This window comes from Empidonax traillii, unplaced genomic scaffold, assembly GCF_003031625.1.
Source record: "Empidonax traillii isolate 1590-97213 ecotype Southwest subspecies unplaced genomic scaffold, ASM303162v1 scaffold34:size3740991, whole genome shotgun sequence".
In the NCBI taxonomy this organism is placed as follows: domain Eukaryota; kingdom Metazoa; phylum Chordata; class Aves; order Passeriformes; family Tyrannidae; genus Empidonax; species Empidonax traillii.
In genome coordinates this window covers 1013836-1033873 of record NW_020955227.1, presented here as the reverse complement: position 1 = coordinate 1033873, position 20038 = coordinate 1013836, and the positions used below count along the sequence as shown (strand labels likewise).

General features: G+C 60.7%; 1 protein-coding gene across 1 annotated transcript in view; it reads left to right on the top strand.

Moving 5' to 3' along the window:
• Positions 1 to 19414, top strand: part of HMCN2 (hemicentin 2) — a 33806-nt gene extending 14392 nt beyond the window's left edge. The window contains exons 28-79 of the mRNA XM_027877872.1: positions 466 to 585; positions 751 to 912; positions 1134 to 1415; positions 1978 to 2145; positions 2310 to 2423; positions 2612 to 2698; positions 3200 to 3391; positions 3801 to 3974; positions 4340 to 4453; positions 4701 to 4843; positions 5019 to 5169; positions 5398 to 5616; positions 5813 to 5926; positions 5993 to 6180; positions 6356 to 6452; positions 6724 to 6885; positions 7268 to 7381; positions 7468 to 7599; positions 8074 to 8217; positions 8318 to 8477; positions 8786 to 8910; positions 8997 to 9180; positions 9365 to 9462; positions 9776 to 10042; positions 10141 to 10331; positions 10406 to 10487; positions 10726 to 10862; positions 10987 to 11128; positions 11325 to 11472; positions 11725 to 11852; positions 11980 to 12136; positions 12241 to 12362; positions 12589 to 12753; positions 12841 to 12948; positions 13040 to 13174; positions 13424 to 13558; positions 13681 to 13871; positions 14179 to 14392; positions 14554 to 14688; positions 14760 to 14950; positions 15028 to 15109; positions 15256 to 15525; positions 16277 to 16426; positions 16631 to 16768; positions 16932 to 17053; positions 17151 to 17388; positions 17494 to 17556; positions 17651 to 17779; positions 17899 to 18219; positions 18438 to 18554; positions 18814 to 18940; positions 19061 to 19414. Coding sequence (XP_027733673.1) covers positions 466 to 585; positions 751 to 912; positions 1134 to 1415; positions 1978 to 2145; positions 2310 to 2423; positions 2612 to 2698; positions 3200 to 3391; positions 3801 to 3974; positions 4340 to 4453; positions 4701 to 4843; positions 5019 to 5169; positions 5398 to 5616; positions 5813 to 5926; positions 5993 to 6180; positions 6356 to 6452; positions 6724 to 6885; positions 7268 to 7381; positions 7468 to 7599; positions 8074 to 8217; positions 8318 to 8477; positions 8786 to 8910; positions 8997 to 9180; positions 9365 to 9462; positions 9776 to 10042; positions 10141 to 10331; positions 10406 to 10487; positions 10726 to 10862; positions 10987 to 11128; positions 11325 to 11472; positions 11725 to 11852; positions 11980 to 12136; positions 12241 to 12362; positions 12589 to 12753; positions 12841 to 12948; positions 13040 to 13174; positions 13424 to 13558; positions 13681 to 13871; positions 14179 to 14392; positions 14554 to 14688; positions 14760 to 14950; positions 15028 to 15109; positions 15256 to 15525; positions 16277 to 16426; positions 16631 to 16768; positions 16932 to 17053; positions 17151 to 17388; positions 17494 to 17556; positions 17651 to 17779; positions 17899 to 18219; positions 18438 to 18554; positions 18814 to 18940; positions 19061 to 19403 — 8192 coding nt within the window. The 3' untranslated portion in view covers positions 19404 to 19414. The remainder of the gene's footprint in view (positions 1 to 465; positions 586 to 750; positions 913 to 1133; positions 1416 to 1977; positions 2146 to 2309; positions 2424 to 2611; positions 2699 to 3199; positions 3392 to 3800; positions 3975 to 4339; positions 4454 to 4700; positions 4844 to 5018; positions 5170 to 5397; positions 5617 to 5812; positions 5927 to 5992; positions 6181 to 6355; positions 6453 to 6723; positions 6886 to 7267; positions 7382 to 7467; positions 7600 to 8073; positions 8218 to 8317; positions 8478 to 8785; positions 8911 to 8996; positions 9181 to 9364; positions 9463 to 9775; positions 10043 to 10140; positions 10332 to 10405; positions 10488 to 10725; positions 10863 to 10986; positions 11129 to 11324; positions 11473 to 11724; positions 11853 to 11979; positions 12137 to 12240; positions 12363 to 12588; positions 12754 to 12840; positions 12949 to 13039; positions 13175 to 13423; positions 13559 to 13680; positions 13872 to 14178; positions 14393 to 14553; positions 14689 to 14759; positions 14951 to 15027; positions 15110 to 15255; positions 15526 to 16276; positions 16427 to 16630; positions 16769 to 16931; positions 17054 to 17150; positions 17389 to 17493; positions 17557 to 17650; positions 17780 to 17898; positions 18220 to 18437; positions 18555 to 18813; positions 18941 to 19060) is intronic.
• The last annotated feature ends 624 nt before the right edge of the window (positions 19415 to 20038 follow it).

The following is a 20038-nucleotide window of genomic DNA, read 5'->3' as shown; positions in this document are numbered from 1 at the left end:
TTCTGCTGTTTTTGTTTTTCAGGGGTTTCTGGGTGTTGGGGTTTTTCTTCTACAAATTGATATCCCTCAAGGGAAGGAGTTACTGTTTTCCAGCCAGCTGTATTTATGAGCAACTGAGAACAGCATCCGAATAATGGAAAGAGTTGGGTAACCTTCCCAGAGAGCAGGGCTACTTAATAAGGCTGTGTCTGGCCAACCTGACCTTGGCCTGCTTGTGTGCCTGGCGTGGGATGCTTGGTCATCCTCTGCTGTGGGCCACGTGCAGTTAAAAGCATCGCTCACTTGGCTGGAGAGACAAGATTATTGTTTTCACATGGAGACAGGGCAGGGGAGTCCCACTGGTTTTTGAGTGGCACCCAGCAGAGCTGCAGGTGGTGTCTATCCAGCAGGATGGAGCTCCAGTGAGGACCTGCCCTTCTCTTCTTGTCTGGTGCCATCAATGAGATGCTTCTCTCATCCCTGCAGTGCCTCCATCCGTCTCCTTGGCAGAGCCTGGGCCTGTGTCCGTGCTGGAGGGGCAGTCTGTCAGGCTGGCCTGCGAGTGCCATGGGATCCCCTTCCCCACCCTGAGCTGGCAGAAGGATGGTAGGGTGCTGCCTCTCAGTCTCATCCCTCCCCACACACGTGTCGGCCCAGATGTTGGTCTCCTTGGAGCAAGGAGTGCTTTATGCTGAGCCGTATCCAGCTTCATGGTAGGAACTGCTCCTGCTGGGAGCCTGAGAGGAGGCTGCTCTCCCCTCTCCTGGGCAGGTGAGCCCCTCTCCACCCAGCCTGGGAGCCCGAAGCTGGTGTCCATGGGAGGGAGCGTGGTGTACATGGAGAAGGTACAGCTGGTGGATGAGGGGACTTACACCTGCGAGTGCAGGAATGCCGCCGGCAGCAGCAGCAAGGAGCATCGCCTGGAGGTGCACGGTGAGCTGGGGGGCCCAGAGATGTAGAGGACTCATGGGGGTGGCTGATGGTGTTGTCACCTCTCTCAGTGCAAGGTCCAGCTGGACCTAAAAGCTGTTGCCTGGTGCCCTTGGGTATTTTGGAAGGGATGCTGCTACCCGGGCTGGCTTTGCCAATCCACTTGTGCACGGCCAAGGGAGTTGCTACAACATCACCTCCCCGCTGTGTCCCTCTGCCCACAGCGCTGCCGAGGGTCCAGGGCAGCAGCAACACCCCAAGAAAGGTTTCTGTCATCGAGGGTGGTGAGACGGTCCTGGAGTGCGAGGCCATGGGGATGCCACCACCCTCCGTGACGTGGGTGAAGGACGGGCAGCCCGTGGCTGGTGGGGACGGGCTCCTGCTCACGGAGCAAGGGAGGCGGCTGCACATCCTCAGAGCAGAGGTGACCCACACAGGACACTACACTTGTCTGGTGGCCAGTGCAGAGGGGCAGGAGCAGAGGGAGTTTGATGTTGTGGTGCACGGTAAGGAGGTGGGATGGGGCTGCTGGTGGGGGGTGGTTTGGATGCAGGTGTGATCAGGAGGGTGGTGATATCCCACATGGAGCAACCTGATGTGGAGTGGAGTAGATCCTGGACAACCAAGCATGTAGAAGGTCTTGGCTCAGCAGGGTTATGCTCCAGGAATAGGTGTAGAACCGGGTCCTTTAGGCAGGAGTTTCTTTCCAGAATCAACACAGCAAATCATCCCACTCTTTAGAAAGTCCTACCCAAGGAACTGAGAAACCCCGTGAGCTGAACTTGAGCTATAAAAGGCCTGAAGTGGCTCAGGACATGTGGCCAACTTGGTGTCACACTGTAAGCCTGGGCTCAGGTGTGCAGGTAAGTGGCACATTCTTGCTGTGGGTCAACTGTCCCAAAACACCTTCAAAGCCAACAACTCCAGTTGATGCTAATGGTCCTTCTGGGTTTGTGTCCTCAAACTCTACAAACCAGGAAGGTGGGGAAAAGCCAAATTCACTCACTTTACTTTCTCTGATGTCTTGTGTGCTTTGCTAAAGGATGTCCCTCCTTTCTGCATCCCCAGTTCCTCCAGAGTTCATTCAAGGATCAGGATTGGCAACCAATGTCACCATCTCCCTGCAAGAATCCCTGACACTGACTTGTGAGGCCACTGGTGTTCCCCAGCCCACAGTCACCTGGTTCTGGGATGGCTCTCCTGTCACCCCCAGCGAGCACATGCATGTGCTTTCAGGTCAGGGGTCTGGATGCTGTGAGAGATGAGTGCTTCTGGAAGTGCTTTTGCCCCAACACTGATGAGTTTAAACTCATAGTGGAGCTCCAGCCCCACAGGAGCACTGCTGGGATGTGCTGGTGCCTGGATCAGGGCCCTTAGGCCTCTGTACTCTGTGCTTCCAGGGGGCTGGCTGCTGAGGCTCACCCATGCAGGAGCACAGGATGGTGGCCACTATTCCTGCCTGGCCAGTAACATAGCTGGGGAGGCCAGGAGACATTTCTACGTGGAGGTCCTGGGTAAGGAGGGGTCTTCTGTCTGCTGCAGGATTCCTGGTGGGATTTGAGAGCTCCACCCTTGCAGGAACAGGCATGAGTTACGACTGGACATGCTGGACACGCTTGAGCCCTTTGTGCCTGAGGATGTGAGCTCAGAGGCTCAGCGATGCTGGCCAGCTGCTGAGATCCCTGGTGGCTTGTGTTCCCAGTTCCTCCCCACATCGAGAGTGCAGGTGAAGAAGAGACAATCCAAATGCCTGAGGGTCACCCTGTCACCTGGTCCTGCCTGGCCACAGGTGAGCATCAAGCAGGGAGGGGAGGTGGCATGAGCAGGTGGGAGATGGGGCTCAGGAACAGACCTGAATTTCCCTTTGGGATGCGGAACAAACAGATGACTCCAGTCAAAGACGCAAGAAATTGTCTGAAGAGGGTTTTTTGGGACAGTTCCTGGCTTTGCAGTTGGGCTTTCCGGGAAGCACTAGGGTGGGGACGCCCACGTGAGGAGCTTGTTCCACAATGTAAGCTCCAATCTTTCCCAAATGGCACTAAAATTCCTCTCATCTGGTTCTTCCTTTAGTGACAGGAATAATTAATCACCTCCCACTCAGGACAGTTCTCTTTCTTCTTGCTGGCTCATCCAGCTGCCTCTAAAAACCTGATCCAGATCATGATAATTTTGATTTGGGCTGATGTCCCTGCTTTCCAGAAAAGCTCTAGTGCAGTGACCCTGGTCAGGGTGTGCTCACACATGGAAAAGCTTTACACCAAGGCCAAAACCTGCTTTCCACCCCACACAGGAAACCCACAACCTAAGATCACCTGGCTGAAAGACAACCACCCTCTTCCCAGTGGAGACACCTTCTCCATGTCCCCCGACGGCTCCGTGCTCCACATCCCCCGGGCCTCCCTGGCTCACGCCGGCCGCTACTCCTGCGTGGCCTCCAATCCTGTGGCAAACCAGACCAAGCACTACCTGCTGGATGTTTTGGGTATGAGATCTCTTTGGATGGAGGCAGAACCCTCAGGTGTGAGCAGACTCAGAGGGTTTTAATGGCCTGCCCCAGGTGGGTGGTGAGGATCCCTTGGTCCTGCAGCCAGCAGCTTGGCATGAGGTCCTAGACCTGTCCCAAAGCCCCTGTGAGATCTCTTGAGGGAACTAAAGTGTCCACCTAGTGCAGGATCCATCTCTGTTGGTGGCTTGTGGAAAGGGGGAATGTGTCTTCTGTGTCCCCCATGTTTTTGGAGGGCAGCAGGACAAGGCAGAATCTGAAGCTGGCACTTGCTGTGACCAAGTACAACTCCCTGAACTTGGACCATGCTCTCTGGTGGGGGGGATGAAGCACTGAGAAGCCTGAGTGTGTGCTAATGCTGATCTGTCACACACACCTGTCTCTGCAGCCACTCCTACCTTAGCTCAAGATGCCCACGATGCTGCTGCAGAAGAAGTCACAGTGATCATCAACAACCCCATCTCCCTGGTCTGCGAGGCTCTGCCATACCCATCTCCCAACATCACCTGGCTCAAGGACGAGGTTCCTCTCAAAGCATCAAGGAATGTCCTCCTGCTCCCTGGTACTGTGCTGGTGTCCCACTGGCTTTGCACGACTGTGGTAACCCCTTGCTGCATGTCTGGGGAAGTGGGAGCAGGGCCTTTTCTTGGTCTGGCTTTGGTCCAGGGCAGTGGGATGGTGAGTCATCATCCTACAGGACCCAAGGGGCTCAGACCCATCAGGTAGATGCTGCTCTTCCCTGTGCTGCATCCTCTGGTATCAGCTAGAGCCTCCTCAGTGCTGGTTTTTATAAGCCTGGCACCAGACCCCCTCGAGCCAGGCTGGCGGGTGGTCAGTAGGTCCCTTGAGATGCCTTCAGGTGCTGCACTGGGGATAGACAGCTGTGACTGTGAGCAGTGACCCTCTCAGGAGACCTCCTCTGCCCAGGTGGCCACGGGCTGCAGATCCTGAACGCCCAGGAGGAGGACGCGGGCACGTACAGCTGCATCGTGGCCAGCGAGGATGGGGAGGCCGTGAAGAACTACGACGTGAAGGTCCTGGGTGCGGGAGCTCTCCATGGCCTTCCTAATTCTAGCTGTGACCCCACTACTGTAACCAAGCCAGTGCTTATCCCTCTCCCTTCCTCTCCCTGGTCCCAGTACAGACACCTGAGGGACATCACTTACCAAGGGTCCATCTCTGGGTGTCAGCACCGCCCTGAGGTGCTGCCTGTCACTGATCAGGGCAGAGCAAGGGCACCCTGGGGGGGCTCTTCTCTCATCCCAGCTCTGTTGCATCTCCCCACTAGTTCCTCCTTGGATTGCCAGAGATGACCCTTTGGGGGAGTTTGCCGTGAAAGAGGTGAAAACCAAGGTCAACAGCACGGTGATGCTGGAGTGTGAGACCTGGGCTGTGCCTGAGCCAACCATCCGGTGGTACAAGGACAAGCAGGTGAGGTCCCAGCTGTGACCAAGGAGGAGCTGCTGGGTTTGGGGACTGTCCCAGGTGGATGGAATGGGAAGTTACCCTTTATATAGCTGTATGGGTTCTGTCCTGCTCCTGGGTGTCTAATTCTCCTCCTGCCCTTCTGTTTCTTCCCTGCCCTGGGTCTGGGATCTCCATGTAGCTCCTGGAAAGCACTGGACACCTCCAGATCCTCAGTGAGGGGCAGGTCCTTCAGATCAAACCAGCCAGTGCCTCAGATTCGGGGCACTACACCTGTGTGGCCACCAACGCTGTGGGTGAAGACGACAGGGACTTCATTGTGCATGTCCAAGGTGAGCCCTGGGTGGAGACCCTACACCCAGAGCAGTGGGTGTCTCAGCAAGAGGAGGGGTCCTTGATGGGGTTCTGTGTGGGAGCAGAGCAGGATGAGCAGGAAAACAGTTTATGCCTGATGGAAAACAACATCTCCTTGGCCCTAGTCAGGCCTGGGAAGGTGCTGCGATTGCACCTGGGGGTGTGAGTCCCTGTTCCCCACAGCTGACCACAGCCTGTCCCTGCAGTGCCCCCGCTCTTCCAGCAGCAAACAAGCCCCCAAGAAGCTCTCGAGATCTTCTACCGGGAGGAAGACCAGGATGGGGAGGTGACAGAGCACCGGCAGGCTGTCCTTGACCAGCCCACCGCGCTCTACTGCGACACCAGTGCCACCCCAACCCCCCAGCTCACCTGGTACAAGGACGGGGAGCCCCTCTCCCCCGGCCCAGGGGTGCTGATGCTGTTAGGTAATGAGCATAAACCCCCACTGTGGGGTTTGGGGGGTAGTCCTGCAGCAGCTGTGAGTGCAGAGGTTGGATCTTGTCCCCTTGCTCCCGCCAGCGTGCACAGCACCTGTGGGGTCACTGAGGCTGCATTAGGGGTGTGTGCATGGAGAGGTTGGAGGGGACAGCCCACAGATGTGTCCCTGTGGCTGTGCTGCAGGGGGCCGGGTGCTGCAGCTGCCGGCGGTGCGGGAGGAGGACGCGGGCAGATACACCTGCGAGGCGGCCAACGCCGCGGGACGGGACCGCCTGCACTACGAGCTGGAGGTGCTGAGTGAGTACAGGGCCGGGGGGATATCGGCTGGAGGCACACGGCAGCCCCATAACCGCCTGCTTCCAGCTGCCCCGGCCATCCGGGGTGGCACAGAGGACCTGCCTGAGGAGGTGATGGCCACCGTCAACAGCACCGTCCACTTCAAGTGTGAAGCCACCGGGCACCCGGAGCCCGCAGTGTCCTGGCTCTGGGATGATGTCCCCATTGTGACTGGCCCACGGCACCGGATCCTGGAGGGTGGCACAGTCCTTCAGGTCAGTGTCCCCTTGGGCAGGTGGCTGTGCCAGGGAGGGACGTGTGAGAGGATGGGGCACTCTTTCCTCCTAGAGGAGGCTGCCCTGGTCTCACCAGGAGCTTGGTTCCCATGGGAGCCCCAGTAGCTCCCTGGCTCGGGGCAGCCCTCAGTGTGGCCCTGCTCCCCCTTTGCAGGTGGTTGCAGTGGAGGCGGGTGACACTGGCAGATACACGTGTGTGGCTGAGAACCCGGCTGGGTCCGCTGAGAAGCACTTTGCCCTCACTGTGCAGGGTAAGGCTTCTCACCTTCTGTGGGTCACTGATTTACCCCCTTCTGGCTCCTCCTTCTCCTCCTCCACCTGCTGGAGTCTCCCGTGGCTCTGGAACTGCATGGCTGCCTCTGTCCTCTAATGCTTGTCACACTCACCCTGTGCAAGGAGGTCGAGGTGCCACATGCTCCGAGCAGGCGAGAGATGCTCTGTGCATGTTTCCTCCTGGGGAGAACTCAGCCTCTGTGGTGATGGTTCCCCTATGGCACTGTCTTTTGGGATGCTTTGGAGCAGAAACTCCCTGGATCGTGGACACAAACCCTGAAAGCATCGATGGCATCGTCAATGGCAGCGTCTCACTGGTGTGCGATGTCCGACCCCACCCGGCTGCTGAGATCGCCTGGTACAAGGACGGCCACATCCTGCAGCTCAGTGAGGGGGTTACCATCACTCCAGGTACGGTGGGATGAGCAGGGTTGATAGTCTGTGCTCTGGAGCTTGGCACAGCCTTTGGCTCTAACTTCCCTCACCCCCCTTTATGGGTGCTGCCCATGGGACTCAAGCTCAGATTTTGGCTGTACCACATGGTGAGCACGTGCTGCCAAATCATCTCCTCTGGGCTCCAAAGGCTGCATCCCGAAAATTCTGTGCTGCCACCCCACAGGAGCTCAGCTCCCTTTCCTTCTGTGCACAGTGAGGCCTCAGACCTCAAAGAAAGATTTTGATGGCCAGACTCCTCTTACATGGAGCTTGGCCAGCTGCTGGGGGCCCTGTCAGTTTGCTGGTGGGGTGGTCCTGCTCCAGCCTGACCTGACTCCCTGCTTTTGACTTCTTTCAGACTCACGGGTGCTGCAGCTCCATCACCTGCAGCTTTCCAGCTCAGGCACGTACACGTGTGTGGCACTGAACGTGGCCGGCCAGGATGAGAAGCGTTTCATCCTCAACGTCCATGGTGAGTGTGAGGGCTCAGCTAGGAGCTCTGCCTCTCAGGGTCTGAGCATTCCTGCTCACACCCCCATCCCTGCTCCTCTGTCTCAGAGCCCCCAGGCATCCAGGACCTGCAGCAGGAGACACTCGAAGCTGACATAGGGACCCCCCTTGTCCTGACCTGCCAAGTCCCCGGGGTGGCCGTGCCCACTGTCACCTGGCTGAAGGATGGGAGCCCTCTGGGTATGTGTGCAGGGGACACAGTGCTGGGCTGCAATCCCCAGCCTGTTCCCCTGAAGGAGTCCTGCCTCAATTTCCCCACTTCCAACCCTGCTGAAAGAGACCCTCAGGAGCTCACAGGGAGGGGGCAGAGTATGAAAGAGTTGTTTTCCCTGAGTGCTTTTAAGAGACCTCAGATTCATTCCTGAGGCTTGAAGAAATGAGGTGAGGGTATGAAACTTGATGGAGGGGGATGTGGGTGTGAGTTCTCTGGGTACCAGCCCTTGGGGTACCTGCTGGGACAGGGGTTTGCCCCAAAACCAGTGGCTCTTTTCTCCTGTAAAGTACCAGCAGCGCTCATTGCAAAGTCTCTGCTGTGCTTTAACAGTGTCCCCAAACCTGGGTCCCAGGGGTGAGAAGGGGGTAGCACGACAATGAGCTTGGGGAGGGCTCAGTGGAGGAGCACTGCTCAGTCTTCTTCACCCTGTGTCCTTGCAGAGAGCAGCCCAGAGCAGGGCCTGGTGTCTGGGGGGGCCCAGCTCCAGCTCAGCCCCCTCCAGCCCTTCCACCAGGGCCGATACACCTGCCTGGCACGGGGTCCAGGGGCCGAGACACGCAAGGACTTCGTGGTGCTGGTGCGAGGTAGGGCTTCCCTGAGGCAACCAGGTCCCTGTGGGCTCTCCTTCGGCGGGGAGCCTTCCTCCCCCTCCTCTCCCTCAGCATCCCTCTCTTCTCGGTGCAGTGGCCCCCCAGATCACCAGTGCAGGGGTCCCCAGTGAGCACAGTGTGCTGGAGGGCGGCAGGGTGAGGCTGGAGTGCCGGGCTCAGGGGCAGCCCACCCCCCAGATCTCCTGGCTGAAGGATGGGCAACCCCTGGAGCTGCAGCCCCCCTCACGTGCTCGGTGAGTCTGGGTGGGGGAATCACCCGAGGGGTGACCGCTGTGCCTCAGTTTCCCCAGGTGCAAAATTGCCATGCAAGGCAGGCTGAGCTCTGTTGCTTCTTCCCATTGTTTGGTCTGGGACACGCTCGTGCCAGCTCTTTGCTGGGAGCTGCTGAGACAACACCATCGTGGGTGTCCAGGATGGTCATTGTGTCACCCTGGCACGGTCCCAGTTGATCCCTGGGCTTGCAACCAAGCACAGAGCACCTCTGCCCCGTGGGCACGCTAGGGATGGGCACACAGGTCACTTCCCTGTCCTTCCCACACAGGATGTCCCCGGATGGCAGCTCCCTGCTCCTGGAGGGTCTCCAAACCGCCGACTCCGGGGCGTACACGTGCCTGGCCCGGAACAGCGCGGGCGAGGACACGCGGCTGCACACCCTGAGCGTGCTGGGTGAGCGGGGCCGGGATCTGCGGGGCACTACCAGGGCGACCCGCCCCCGACAGCCCCATCATCCCCTCTGTCCCCCCCTCCCCCAGTCCCTCCCACCATCGAGAGAGGTGCCGGTGACCCGGAGGTGGTGCGAGGAGTCCTGTCCGCGGTGCTCACGCTGGAGTGCTGGGCACGGGGGTCCCCTCCGCTGCACGTGAGCTGGCTGAAGGACGGGCTGCCCCTCCGCCTGTCCCCTCGCGTCACCCTGCTCTCGGCCGGGCACGTCCTCCGGTGAGAAGTGACCCTGGAGTGATGCTCAGCCGCAGGCTTTGGGGCTGGTACCCAGGTTGTCGTGCGGGGATGGCCACGGCTGCACCCCGAGGTGGCTGAGCGTCAGCCCGGAGACCCTGGGGAGCAGGGGGTCACCCCGAGCTGATGTCTCCTCCCCACCCCTGTGCCCCACTCCCTGGACTAGGATCTTCCAGGCACAGGTCTCCGATGCTGGGCTCTACACGTGCGTCGTCTCCAGCCGGGCAGGGGTGGCCGATCGCAGCTTCCTCCTGGAGATACAGGGTATGGGATAGGCGGGGCTTGGGGAGAGGAGAGTGGGGGGCACCCAGGCGCTGGTTTTGCTGGCAGAGCACATGTTGTGCATGTGCATTAGGATTAGGGTTAGGGTTCCCTGTTCCCAAACAGGGTCCTGAGCCATCCCTTGGCTGCTGGCGTGGGCTTGGAGGGGATGAAGCAAGGCAGGACCAGCCTGAAAGCAGTCCCAGAGTATCCTGAAGGAAGGCTGAGCAACCTTTGTGTGCTCATTGGACACCAGGGAACTACCAAACCCAGTGCCTGAGGATCCAACTTTAAAAAGAAATCCTTCCTTCCCCAGTGCCCCCTGTCCTGAAGAACCCTGAGGGCAGAGAGGAGCAGATGGTGGCTGAGGGCTCTGATGTCACTTTCACCTGCGAAGCCACTGGGTCCCCAACACCAGCAGTGACCTGGCTGAAGGATGGAGAGCCCCTGGGGCAGCACAGAGATGCTGGTGGCCCACGGCTGAACCTGGCAGCCGTGGGGCCATCTGACACAGGGGTGTACTCCTGCCTGGTGGTGAATGAGGTGGGAGAGGCCAGCAAAGCCTTCCACCTCCTGGTGATGGGTGTGTGTCATTCCCCTGGGACTTGGGAAGGGCACCTTAGCCAATTTTTGGGGGGCAATGAGGGGATGAGTCCTCCTGCCTTGCCATGTTCCTTGCAGAGCCACCCCGTGTCGAGGCTGCATCCCACCCCACTGAGATGTCCATCGCCGTGGGCACCCCACTGGAGCTGACATGTGTGGTGACGGGTGTCCCCATGCCCACTGTCACCTGGGAGAAGGATGGACAGCTGCTGGCAGGGCCCTGGCTCGTTTCAGGGAATGAGAGCACCCTCCGTGTGGAGAGCTCTGAGGTAGGAGCTCCTCTTTCTTCTCCCCACCTGCATTTTCTTTTGTGCCTCAATTTTTCCCTCTCCTGGCTGTATAGGTGGCTGACTCTGGCTTGTACACCTGCCTGGCCACCAGCCCTGCTGGGGAGGACAGCAGGAGCTTCCACCTCAGCATCCAAGGTAGTGTGGCCCCAGCAGTGCTGTGGGGAGGGTGCTGCAGGATGGGGGACCAGAAAGTTGGAGCATCCCTGCGTTCCTCTTTGGGGTTGGTGGGGGCTGTAAAAACCTCCAAAGAAGGGTCTGGAGCACAGGGTGATGGTCCTGCAGAGTGGAGGCCTAGGCATGGCTTATGGGGACAAGCATGGGGGTGTCCAACACACATTGCACACCCTCTGACTCCCTGATGTGTGTCCCACAGCACCACCCAGCATCGAGAGCGTTGGGGAGATCCCTGTCATGACGGCTGTGGCAGGGGGGCAGCTCATCCTGGAGTGCCCAGAGGATGCTGAGCCGCCCCCCCACATGGAGTGGCACCGGGAGGGCTCCCCAGTGCAGGTACCTGTGACGGGACCAGGGGTGGTGCACGGGCAGGGACTGGGGGATGCACCTGCACCGGCTCTGAGGGGCTGGCAGGGGCTGATGCAGGGAATGCTGCTGATAGGAGCTCCTGGGGGTTTAGGAGGATTCCCACAGGCGGGTCCTGGCCGAGGGACGCTTCCTGCAGATCCAGGCTGTGCGGGCAGTGGATGGGGGGGAGTACAGCTGCAGGGCCACCAACGCCCTGGGGGATACCAGCCTGCGCCTCCGAGTGCAGGTCCATGGTGAGTGCTTCCCTTCCACTGGCCTTGGCTGGCCCTGAGTGCCAGCTCCTTCCCTGTTTAATCAGGGAAGTGGGATATTATGGGGTATCTCATGGTAGGATGATGGGGCTGGACTATGCCCAGCCTGCAGTGCTGCTCTGGGCTGGCATCCTCCATCCCTGAGCCCTGTCCCCCACTTTCTGTGGTGCTGCCACAGTGGCCCCAGAGATCCAGCCAGGTCCAGAGGAGGTGAGAGCACTGCTGAACAGCTCAGCTGTGCTGCTGTGCCAGGCAGAGGGGTGGCCCGTGCCCCGGGTGACATGGTGGAAGGACGGCCAGCTCCTGCCCTTTCCTGAGAGTGACAGGTATGAGGCTCTGCACGTTGGTGACACCAAGAGCTGGCACTCAGCTACTGCCACCCTCCACATCAGTAGATGATTTGGTGTGCCTGGAGCAGAGGCAGCACTGTCACGCTGTGAAGAGCTGTGCTCTGTCCCCACTCCAGCTCACTGGGCACGAGCTGCATATGACTGCAGTGGCACTTGTCACCTTCCCATCAGCTGCTCGCTGTGGGATGCAGCCCAGCCATGCAGAGCTTCCTTGCTCTCCCTCCCCAGGCTGCAGCTCCTGCCAGGAGGTTCCCTGCAAATCAACCCCGTCCAGGTCCAAGATTCAGGCTATTACCTCTGCATGGCATCCAGCCCTGCCGGCTCTGACCGCCGAGGCCTGAACCTCCATGTCCTGGGTAAGCAGGAGAGCCAGATGGATCCTTCCTAAGCTTGCCCCTTTGCAACCCACCACTGCTGGGCTGCTCTCATCAGTGCAATGATGTGCTGCTGTCCTCTGCTCATCACCACAATGCCCTCCCCCAGTCCCTCCTGCCATCGCCCCCGGGCCCTCCAACCTCACCCTGCTGGCTCAGCAACCGACCACGCTGGGCTGTGACACCTGGGGGTCCCCCGAGCCCCACATCAGGTGGGAGAAGGACGGTCGCCCCCTGAACCCACACCTTCCACCTGGCACCTACAGGTACCCTCAGCACCGGGCACCTCGCCCACCTCTGTAAGGTGGGTTTTACCCCCTCCCACTGCTGCCCGTGGGACGGGGTGACTCTGTGTGCTCTGCCTGCGCAGTTTGCAGTCCTCAGGATCTCTGCTCATCACCAGCCCTGGTCCCCGGGATGGGGGGAGGTTCGAGTGCATCGCCACCAACGCTGCCGGAGAGGCACGCAAGGTCTTCCTCGTGTCTGTCCACGGTGAGTTCTGAGGGCTGGGGTCTTGCTGAGAGTGGCTTTCCCAGGATTTGTCACTTCCTTGGGTGTGATGTGGGTGTGCTTCAGCCCCCCCACGGTTGGATTCCCTCTCGAGGACTGGGCACAAGGGCAGGCAAGAGGGGAAATAGCTGAATCCACGTGTGCAGGGACAGAATCCCCTTCAGCATTGCCATGCATCCCTGCTCACCTCCCTCCCTCTCCTCTCCAGTGCCCCCCACCATCGCTGATGACCTCACGGATGTGGTTGTCACCCGGCTGTCCCCTGTGGTCCTCACCTGCTATGCCTTTGGTGTGCCCCCGCCCACGGTGTCGTGGAGCAAGGACGGGGCTCAGCTGGGCAGCAGAGGAGGGGGCTACCGCGTCCTACCCAGAGGTACATGCACAGGGCAGCACGGGCACAGCGGGACAGCGGGTCCCTGCCAGCCCTCCCGCTGCCTCCCCTCTGCCCACTGTCTTCCAGGAGCCCTGGAGATCAGGCAGGCGCTGCCTGCACACACCGGCCGCTACACCTGCACGGCCCGCAGCGCTGCCGGCACGGCCCGAAAGCACCTCTGGCTGACGGTGCACGGTAAGCACAGCTCCGGGGGTCCCCCTTCTGGGGCTCCTGCGCCCTCTGTTCAGGGTAGCCCTGATGGGCAGCATTTCCCTACTACTTGCAGAGCCCCCTACTTTGAAGCCCCTGCCCGGCATGGTGATGGTGATGGTCAACACCAGCATGGTGCTGTCCTGTGAGGCCACGGGCGTCCCCCGGCCGGAGGTCACCTGGCAGAAGGATGGTGTTGGCATCGCTGGAGGTGAGCAGGAGCCTGCTGGAGGACAGCAGAGCCCACACAGCCTTTTCCTGGGGGAAGATTTGGGTGCCAGGGGGTTGTAGGCATTCTAGCAGGGTGAGGGGGTGTCACTGTGCGTGGGTTCTCCCGGCTGCTGCCCACAGGTGGATGTGCTGGCTGCTGGAGCTTTTTCCACAGAGGCTCCCTGGGAAGATGCACTTCTGTGGGGGAAGCAGTCCCTATCCTGCCCTTCATTTCTTCCCTTCCCCTCAGGACCTGGCCTGAAGGTGCTCCCCAATGGGCGGCTGCGTCTCCTCCGAGCAGCCCCAGAGGATGCGGGCACCTACCTGTGCGTGGCTCGCAACCCCTCGGGCACCGCTGCGGGGAGGACCAGGCTGATTGTGCAAGGTGCGGCAGCGATTGGGGCCCCAGTGCTTGTCCCCTGCTCTGCTCAGCCCCTTCCCCAGCACCTCATACCAAAATGTGGCTGCTGAGGTGTGAGCGAGTCCCTTCCCTCCTGCCCCATCCAGTGCCCCCCGTCATCGCGGCCGGCCCGCCGGAGCTGGTTGTCCTGGAGGGGCTGGAGGTGCTGCTGCCCTGTGCTGCCCGTGGTGTCCCCGAGCCTCGCGTGTCCTGGAGCCGGGAGGGAGCCCTGGTGAGGGGTGGTGGGGGGAAGGCCACTGTGCTGCCCTCCGGGGAGCTGCTGCTCCGGGATGTCCAGGTGAGTACCCTCCCCTCCTGCCACTGAGCCAGCTGTCAAGTCAGAGAGCTGAGGAACGAGTGTCTTTTGCTGCTGGATATATCTACCAAAATATATTTCATAGAGCGAGCCCTGTGCAGTCCTTTGACACAGAGGGTGGAGAGTTAGGGTAGTGTGGGTTTCCTAAGGTGGTCTGGAAGAAGTGGCTGTGGCCAAGCTGTCACTTTTTAGATGCACAACAACTAGCAGAGCGGTAGCTCAGTGACTCAGGGCTGCAGCTGGACCTCAGTTAAGCTGACCCCTCTCATTCTCCTCTTTCCCTGTGCAGGAAGGGGATGCTGGGAGCTACTCCTGCGTTGCAGTGAACTCGGCCGGGAGGGCAGTCCGACAGCTCTCCCTCTTCATCCACACCCTGCCCACCTTCACCCTCCTGCCCACAGACATCACCCTGAACTGGGGCGAGAGGCTGGACCTGGCGTGTGCCGCCGTGGGCAGCCCCCAGCCCCGCCTCTCCTGGACGGCCAACGGGCAGCTCATCACTGGTACCTGGGCAGAGGGTGCTGAGCTTGGGGGAGGGTGTGATCCTGGTGCCATCCTAGTCCTTGTTCCACCTTTCAGGGTCCCTGGGTTGCCAGCGTGTCTGGCTGTGTGGGGTTGTAACCTGTTGGTTACTACAGTTTTTGGGGGGGTTTGCACCCTGCAGATGGTGTGTCGGGGCAGAGTGGCAGGAGCATCCTGCAACGGGAGGCAGCCACCCGTGCTGACAGCGGGACCTACGTGTGCCACGCCGAGAACAGCGCCGGTGCCGTCAGGGCCACCGCCTTTGTCTCCGTCAGAGGTAGGTGCTGGCAGGGAAACTGGGGTGCCCGGCCAGCCCCCTCCTCTGCCACCCCTCTCTCCCTTTCCCAGAGGCACCCATCATACAGGGGGATCCCAGCACGTACCAGGTGGAGCACCCAGGAGGTGATGCCCTCCTGGACTGCGATGCTCAGGGTCACCCTGAGCCCCTCATCCGCTGGAGCAAGGACGGGGTGCCGGTGGTGGCCGGTGGGCGCCTGCGCCAGCTGCAGAACGGCTCCCTGGCCATCCACGCTGTGGGGGTGAGTGGGGCCTTCAGAGTGATGGTGCATTTTGGGGAGCTTTCATGGCACTGTGCTAATGTTGTTGGTCCTGCTAGAGCACTGATGCAGGGCACTACCGGTGTGTGGCGGAGAATGGTGCGGGCACAGCAGCAAAGGTTGTCACCCTGGTCCTGCAGAGTGAGTGCTACCCACCCCTGCACCCTCTTTTTAAGGGACTGCAAACCGTGCCGCCCCTCACCCCCACAACCATCCCTCATCCCTGGGGAGCGGTCCCAGAACTGCTGGAATGCTGCGGCACTGCCTGCATCCCTTTCCTTGCCCAGGCGCCCCCGTGGTGGCAGTGACACCAGGAGCGGTGACAGCCCACGCTGGGCAGGGGGTGCTGCTGCACTGCGTCGTGTCAGGGGAGCCCACCCCCTCCGTGGAGTGGCAGCGGGATGGGGAGCCGCTTCCTGAGGGTCCCCATGCCCGTGTGCTGCCCAATGCCACCCTGTTCCTGCCCGCTGTGGCCCACCATGATGCTGGCAGATACTCCTGCCTCGCTCGCAATGCCCTGGGTTCTGCCATCGCCCACGGCTCCCTGCATGTCCAAGGTGAGTGTCTGCCCTGGGCTTCTGGCTGGGTCAGGGGGCTGGGGCTGCCCACAGCACTGTTACACCCTGGAGTAAGACCTCCAGCGTGGTGCTTTGGAGAGATGTTGCCTTTTCTTGCTTGCTCTGAACCCTGTGGTTCATGCTCTGGTTTGCCCTCTCCTCTCTTCCACTGCTCAGCTGAAGGTCTGAGCCCAAACAGACCCTCGCCCCAGCAGCAACCGTGTGCCAACCCACACTCGCCTCTCCTCAGCTTTCCTGCACTTGCTGCCCGTGATTAAATTCCCATCTCCCAGGGGCTCTCTAAATGCACAGGCACATCCTCTCCTGCTGCCCCTCAGGAGCAGAGAGCCTGGCTGGATAGAGGAAAGTCCAGCTGCCCTGCGTGCCCCTGCGTGGCTGCTGGCATTTCGCTGCCAGGCACGCTGGAGAAGCAAATAAAAGCTTGGGGCCACTGCCAGGACCACGACGTTTAGATACAGAGCAGGGTTTGGGGATGTCAGTGTGTGTTGGTGTGATGAGGCACAGGGCCACACTCACAGCATCCCTTGTCAACTGCTCGGAGCCAGGAGGTCTCTGGGGACTGTGCTTGCAGTCATGCAGGGACACTGCGTGCCTTGCTCCTGCTTTCACCTCCAGAAAACATAGTTTTCTTGACAAGGAAATGAGTGAGAGGAGAGTCAGGGAAGCACCCTGCTATCCCATGGGAGCACAGCCCCAGTGCTGCTGCCTGACCCCATCTCTTTTGCCCTAGGGGAGCTGCACCAAGTACGGGGCCGCCTGGTTGGTGTGATCAACGCCCACAAGCTTGGTGTCTCCCCCATCGATGCCAGCATGCTGGATGACCCACAGTCTGGCACCACCACCATCCAGAGCAGCATCGGGAGCATCCCACCCACTGTAGGTGAGTGGTCACCTCTGCCCTCAGCCTTGGGAGGGTTCTGACCTGTGTCAGGTGTAAAATTTGGGGGAAAGATTTTTATTTCCTTTTTCCACCAAAAGCAGCATCCACATGTGTGCCCTGTGGGCATGGAGGAGCGGGGCAGGCTGGGTGCCCCCTTAGGAGAGTGCTGGCTCCCTGGTGACATGTTTTCTCTCCCATCTCCAGGACCACTGATGCGGGTGCTGGTCACCATCATCGCCCCCATTTACTGGTCCTTGGCACACGCTGGCGGGGCAACCCGAAGTGGGTTCCTGCTCACCCAGGGCACCTTCCAGCACGAGTCACAACTGGAGTTTGCCACAGGTTAGGGATTCCAGCAGTGCCAGGCAGGGGGGAGCCTGGTCAGCTCCTGGGGGAGCTCAGATTCCATCTCCCCAAGCACCATCTCCAGGCTGAGCTCCTCAGCCAGAGGTGGAGCTGTGTTTGGGGGTGCCGTGGGCTGCTGCTCACCGCTCCCCCCTGGCAGGGGAGCTGCTGCGGGTCACCCACCTCGCCCGGGGCGTGGATGCCACTGGTGCTCTGCGGCTGGACAGTGTGATCAGCGGCTCCGTGCCGGAGAGCCTCGGCGAGGCCGCGGTGCTGCTGCAGGTGCTGGTGCTGCCCGTTCTCCCTGTGGGGCTGTGACTCCCGTGCTGGGAGCACGGGGAGGGTCCATGGCCTGACCCCTCTCCCTGCCCCTCCCCAGGACTTCAGCGAGCGTTACGTGCAGACGGGCACAGGGCAGCTCTCTGGGGGCTCAGTGCAGAGCTTCCTGCGGGATGGGCACATCCTCCGTGCCCGCTGCAATCACACCATCGTGTACGACCCCGCTGTGGGCCCACAGCCCCCCCGGGTGCAGCACCTGCGGGCCAGAGCCATCACAGCCTCCTATGACCCGGCCACAGAGCAGCTGCGCTTCCAGGTCCGTGCCTCGCTCGATGCAGGTAATGAGGGGAGTCCCAAGGGTGGGGATGGAGACACCAGGATCCTTGGGTGTCTGTGAGGGTGCAAGCACCATGTCCCTTCTCCCTCTCTTTGCTCAATCCCAGGGGCTGATGGAGACCAGTGCCCACTGGGATTCATCCTGGACCCTGGGCAGCTCTACTGCATTGGTATGGACCCTTCCCGAGGTGGGCATGAGGATGGTGAAGGACACCTGGTGCCACTTTTCCGTCCCCCCAACCCTGTCCTCTCTCTGCTGCCCAGATGTCGATGAATGCTCAGAGGGGTCCCACGCCTGCCGCTACAACCAGCTCTGCCAGAACACTGCAGGGAGCTACCGCTGTGCCTGCCCTGCTGGCTACCGCACCCTGGGCCTTGGCTGGCCCTGCCTGGGTACGAGCTGGGCTTTCAGGGTACATGTACTTGGCCACAGGGCTGTGGTCACCCCCCTGCCCTGCTACAGCCTCAGTTTCCCCATCCAGCTGCAGCTCCTCGTTTCTTTCCTCTTCCAGACATCAATGAGTGCCTGCAGTTTCCCCCACCGTGTGTCTTCGAGTGTCGCAACCTGCGGGGCTCCTATGAGTGCCTGTGCCCCCCTGGCAGGACCCTGCTGCCGGGAGGACAGTGTGGCACAGCAGGGACAGATGGAGGGGACACAGCGGGCAGCACGTCCCGGGACACCCCTCGGCGCTGGCTGGGGCCGAGCAGTCGCCCACGGGGACGGTCCTTCTACACCCAGCTCGCCCTGCGCCGCGTGGCCAAGGATGCAGGGGTGGGTGCCCGGGGCCCCCCCTGCCCTACGGGCTATGTCAAGAGGAATGGCACCTGTGCTGGTGAGTGTGTGTGTCAGGGAAAGGTGTTTGCAGATTGTTCAGAGGCCACTTTGTCTCCAAAGGGTAACTCCTGTGCCCGTCGCTGCCCTGTCCCCCACACTTTGTTTGCACCCTGTGGTCCTGGCTGTGCTGGGAAAGGGAGGTGAGAGCCAGACTGCCCCTGGGCAGTGGGCAACAGAGGGGGCTGATGCTTTTCCTTCACCTTTCTCACCCTACAGACCTCGACGAGTGCCAGTCGAACCAGTGCCAGCACGAGTGCAGGAACAGCCTGGGCAGCTACCACTGCCTGTGCCCCTCTGGCTATCGGCTGATGTCCAATGGGAAGACCTGCCATGGTCAGTGTGGGGGTGCCAGGGGGGATGTCCAGTCCCCACAGTGCCCTGGGTGTCATCTTCCTGGGGCTGCAAGTCTCTCTCCTTCTATGGGAGGGTTGTTTCCTTGCTCAGAACCCCATGGACCCTGAGTTTTTGTCCTGCTGCCCCAGTGTCTGAGAGCCCGGGGAAGGGGTGGGAAGGGGTGGGAGTGAGGGTTTGAACCTCCACCTCAGCCATGGGCACCCCAGTACCCTCAGACTTGTTCCCTCTCTCCCTGCAGACACGGATGAGTGTGCAGAGGGCACAATCCAGTGTAGCTCGAGCCAGATGTGCTTCAACACCCGTGGAGGTGCCCAGTGTGTGGATGTGCCATGCCCAGCCGGGTACAGGAGAGGCTCCAGCCCAGGGTGAGTTGTGCTGTGGGTCTTGGGGTGTTCATTCCATGCTTCTCGTGTCACCATGGACCCAGGTGTCCCATCTGCTCCCTGTCACCCACCACATCCCACGTTGCCTCATCTGCCCTGCAGGCTGTGCGTGGGTCGCTGTGCCCCGTTCTGCGGCCCGGCCGGGGCCCCCACGCTGCGGTACGAGCTGCTCACCCTGCCCCTCGGCATCGCTGCCCGCCGGGACGTGGTGCACCTCACCCCAGGCTCCGCCCTGCGTCACCGCCCCGTGTTCACGCTGCTGGAGCAGGAGCCCGGCAGCCCCTTCGCCCTCCGCACCGAGCAGGGCCGTGGCATCCTCTCCACCCTGCGCCCGCTGCGGGACCCTGGCACCCACCGCCTCAAGGTGCAGGCGCTGGCCCCGGGCGGGCAGAGGGCACCCAGCATCTTCCTCCTCCTCATCTCCGTCTCTCCCTACCCCTACTGACACAGCCGAGGGACAGGAGGGGACACAGGGTCATTTCTCCTCCTGTCCCTCCCCACCGCACGGGTGGGGGCACGTGGCTCAGGGCGCGCTGAGCTTGCACCTCTCCCCTCCCTCCCAGACATCCCCTCGCCCCTCAGTCATGTTCCCTTCACCCACGGACAATCCCTGACTCAGCAGGGTCCCGGGAGGGACAAGATATCCCACCAGCCTCTTGCAATCAGGTCCCAAATCCCAGAGCAAACACAGCTCTGGATGGCCTTGGCTGTGATCAGCTCCCAGGTGGGTGGGGTGGGAGGATGAACTCGCCAGGGGTGCAGGGAGGGATCCCCCAGCCTGGGGGTTGCATGGGGCACTGTGGCATTAAGCATGTATTAAATTTAAATTGTTGATTTGTTGGTTGGTTGTTTTGGTTTGGGGTTTTTTTGTTTGTTTGTTTGTTTTAAATTTTTTTTTTTTAATTCACTTGGTTTCTGTGCACGCTTACTGATTTATAAAGGTGTTTTGTGGCTAAATATTAGCCTGTGCCTGAAGAAAGCAGCTTCCTTCAGCATATAGGATGGGGCTGCCCCAGCAGACACCCAGAATTTTTGGGGCCTTGGACACCTCCCTGCCTGACCTTGGACCATAAAAGGGAG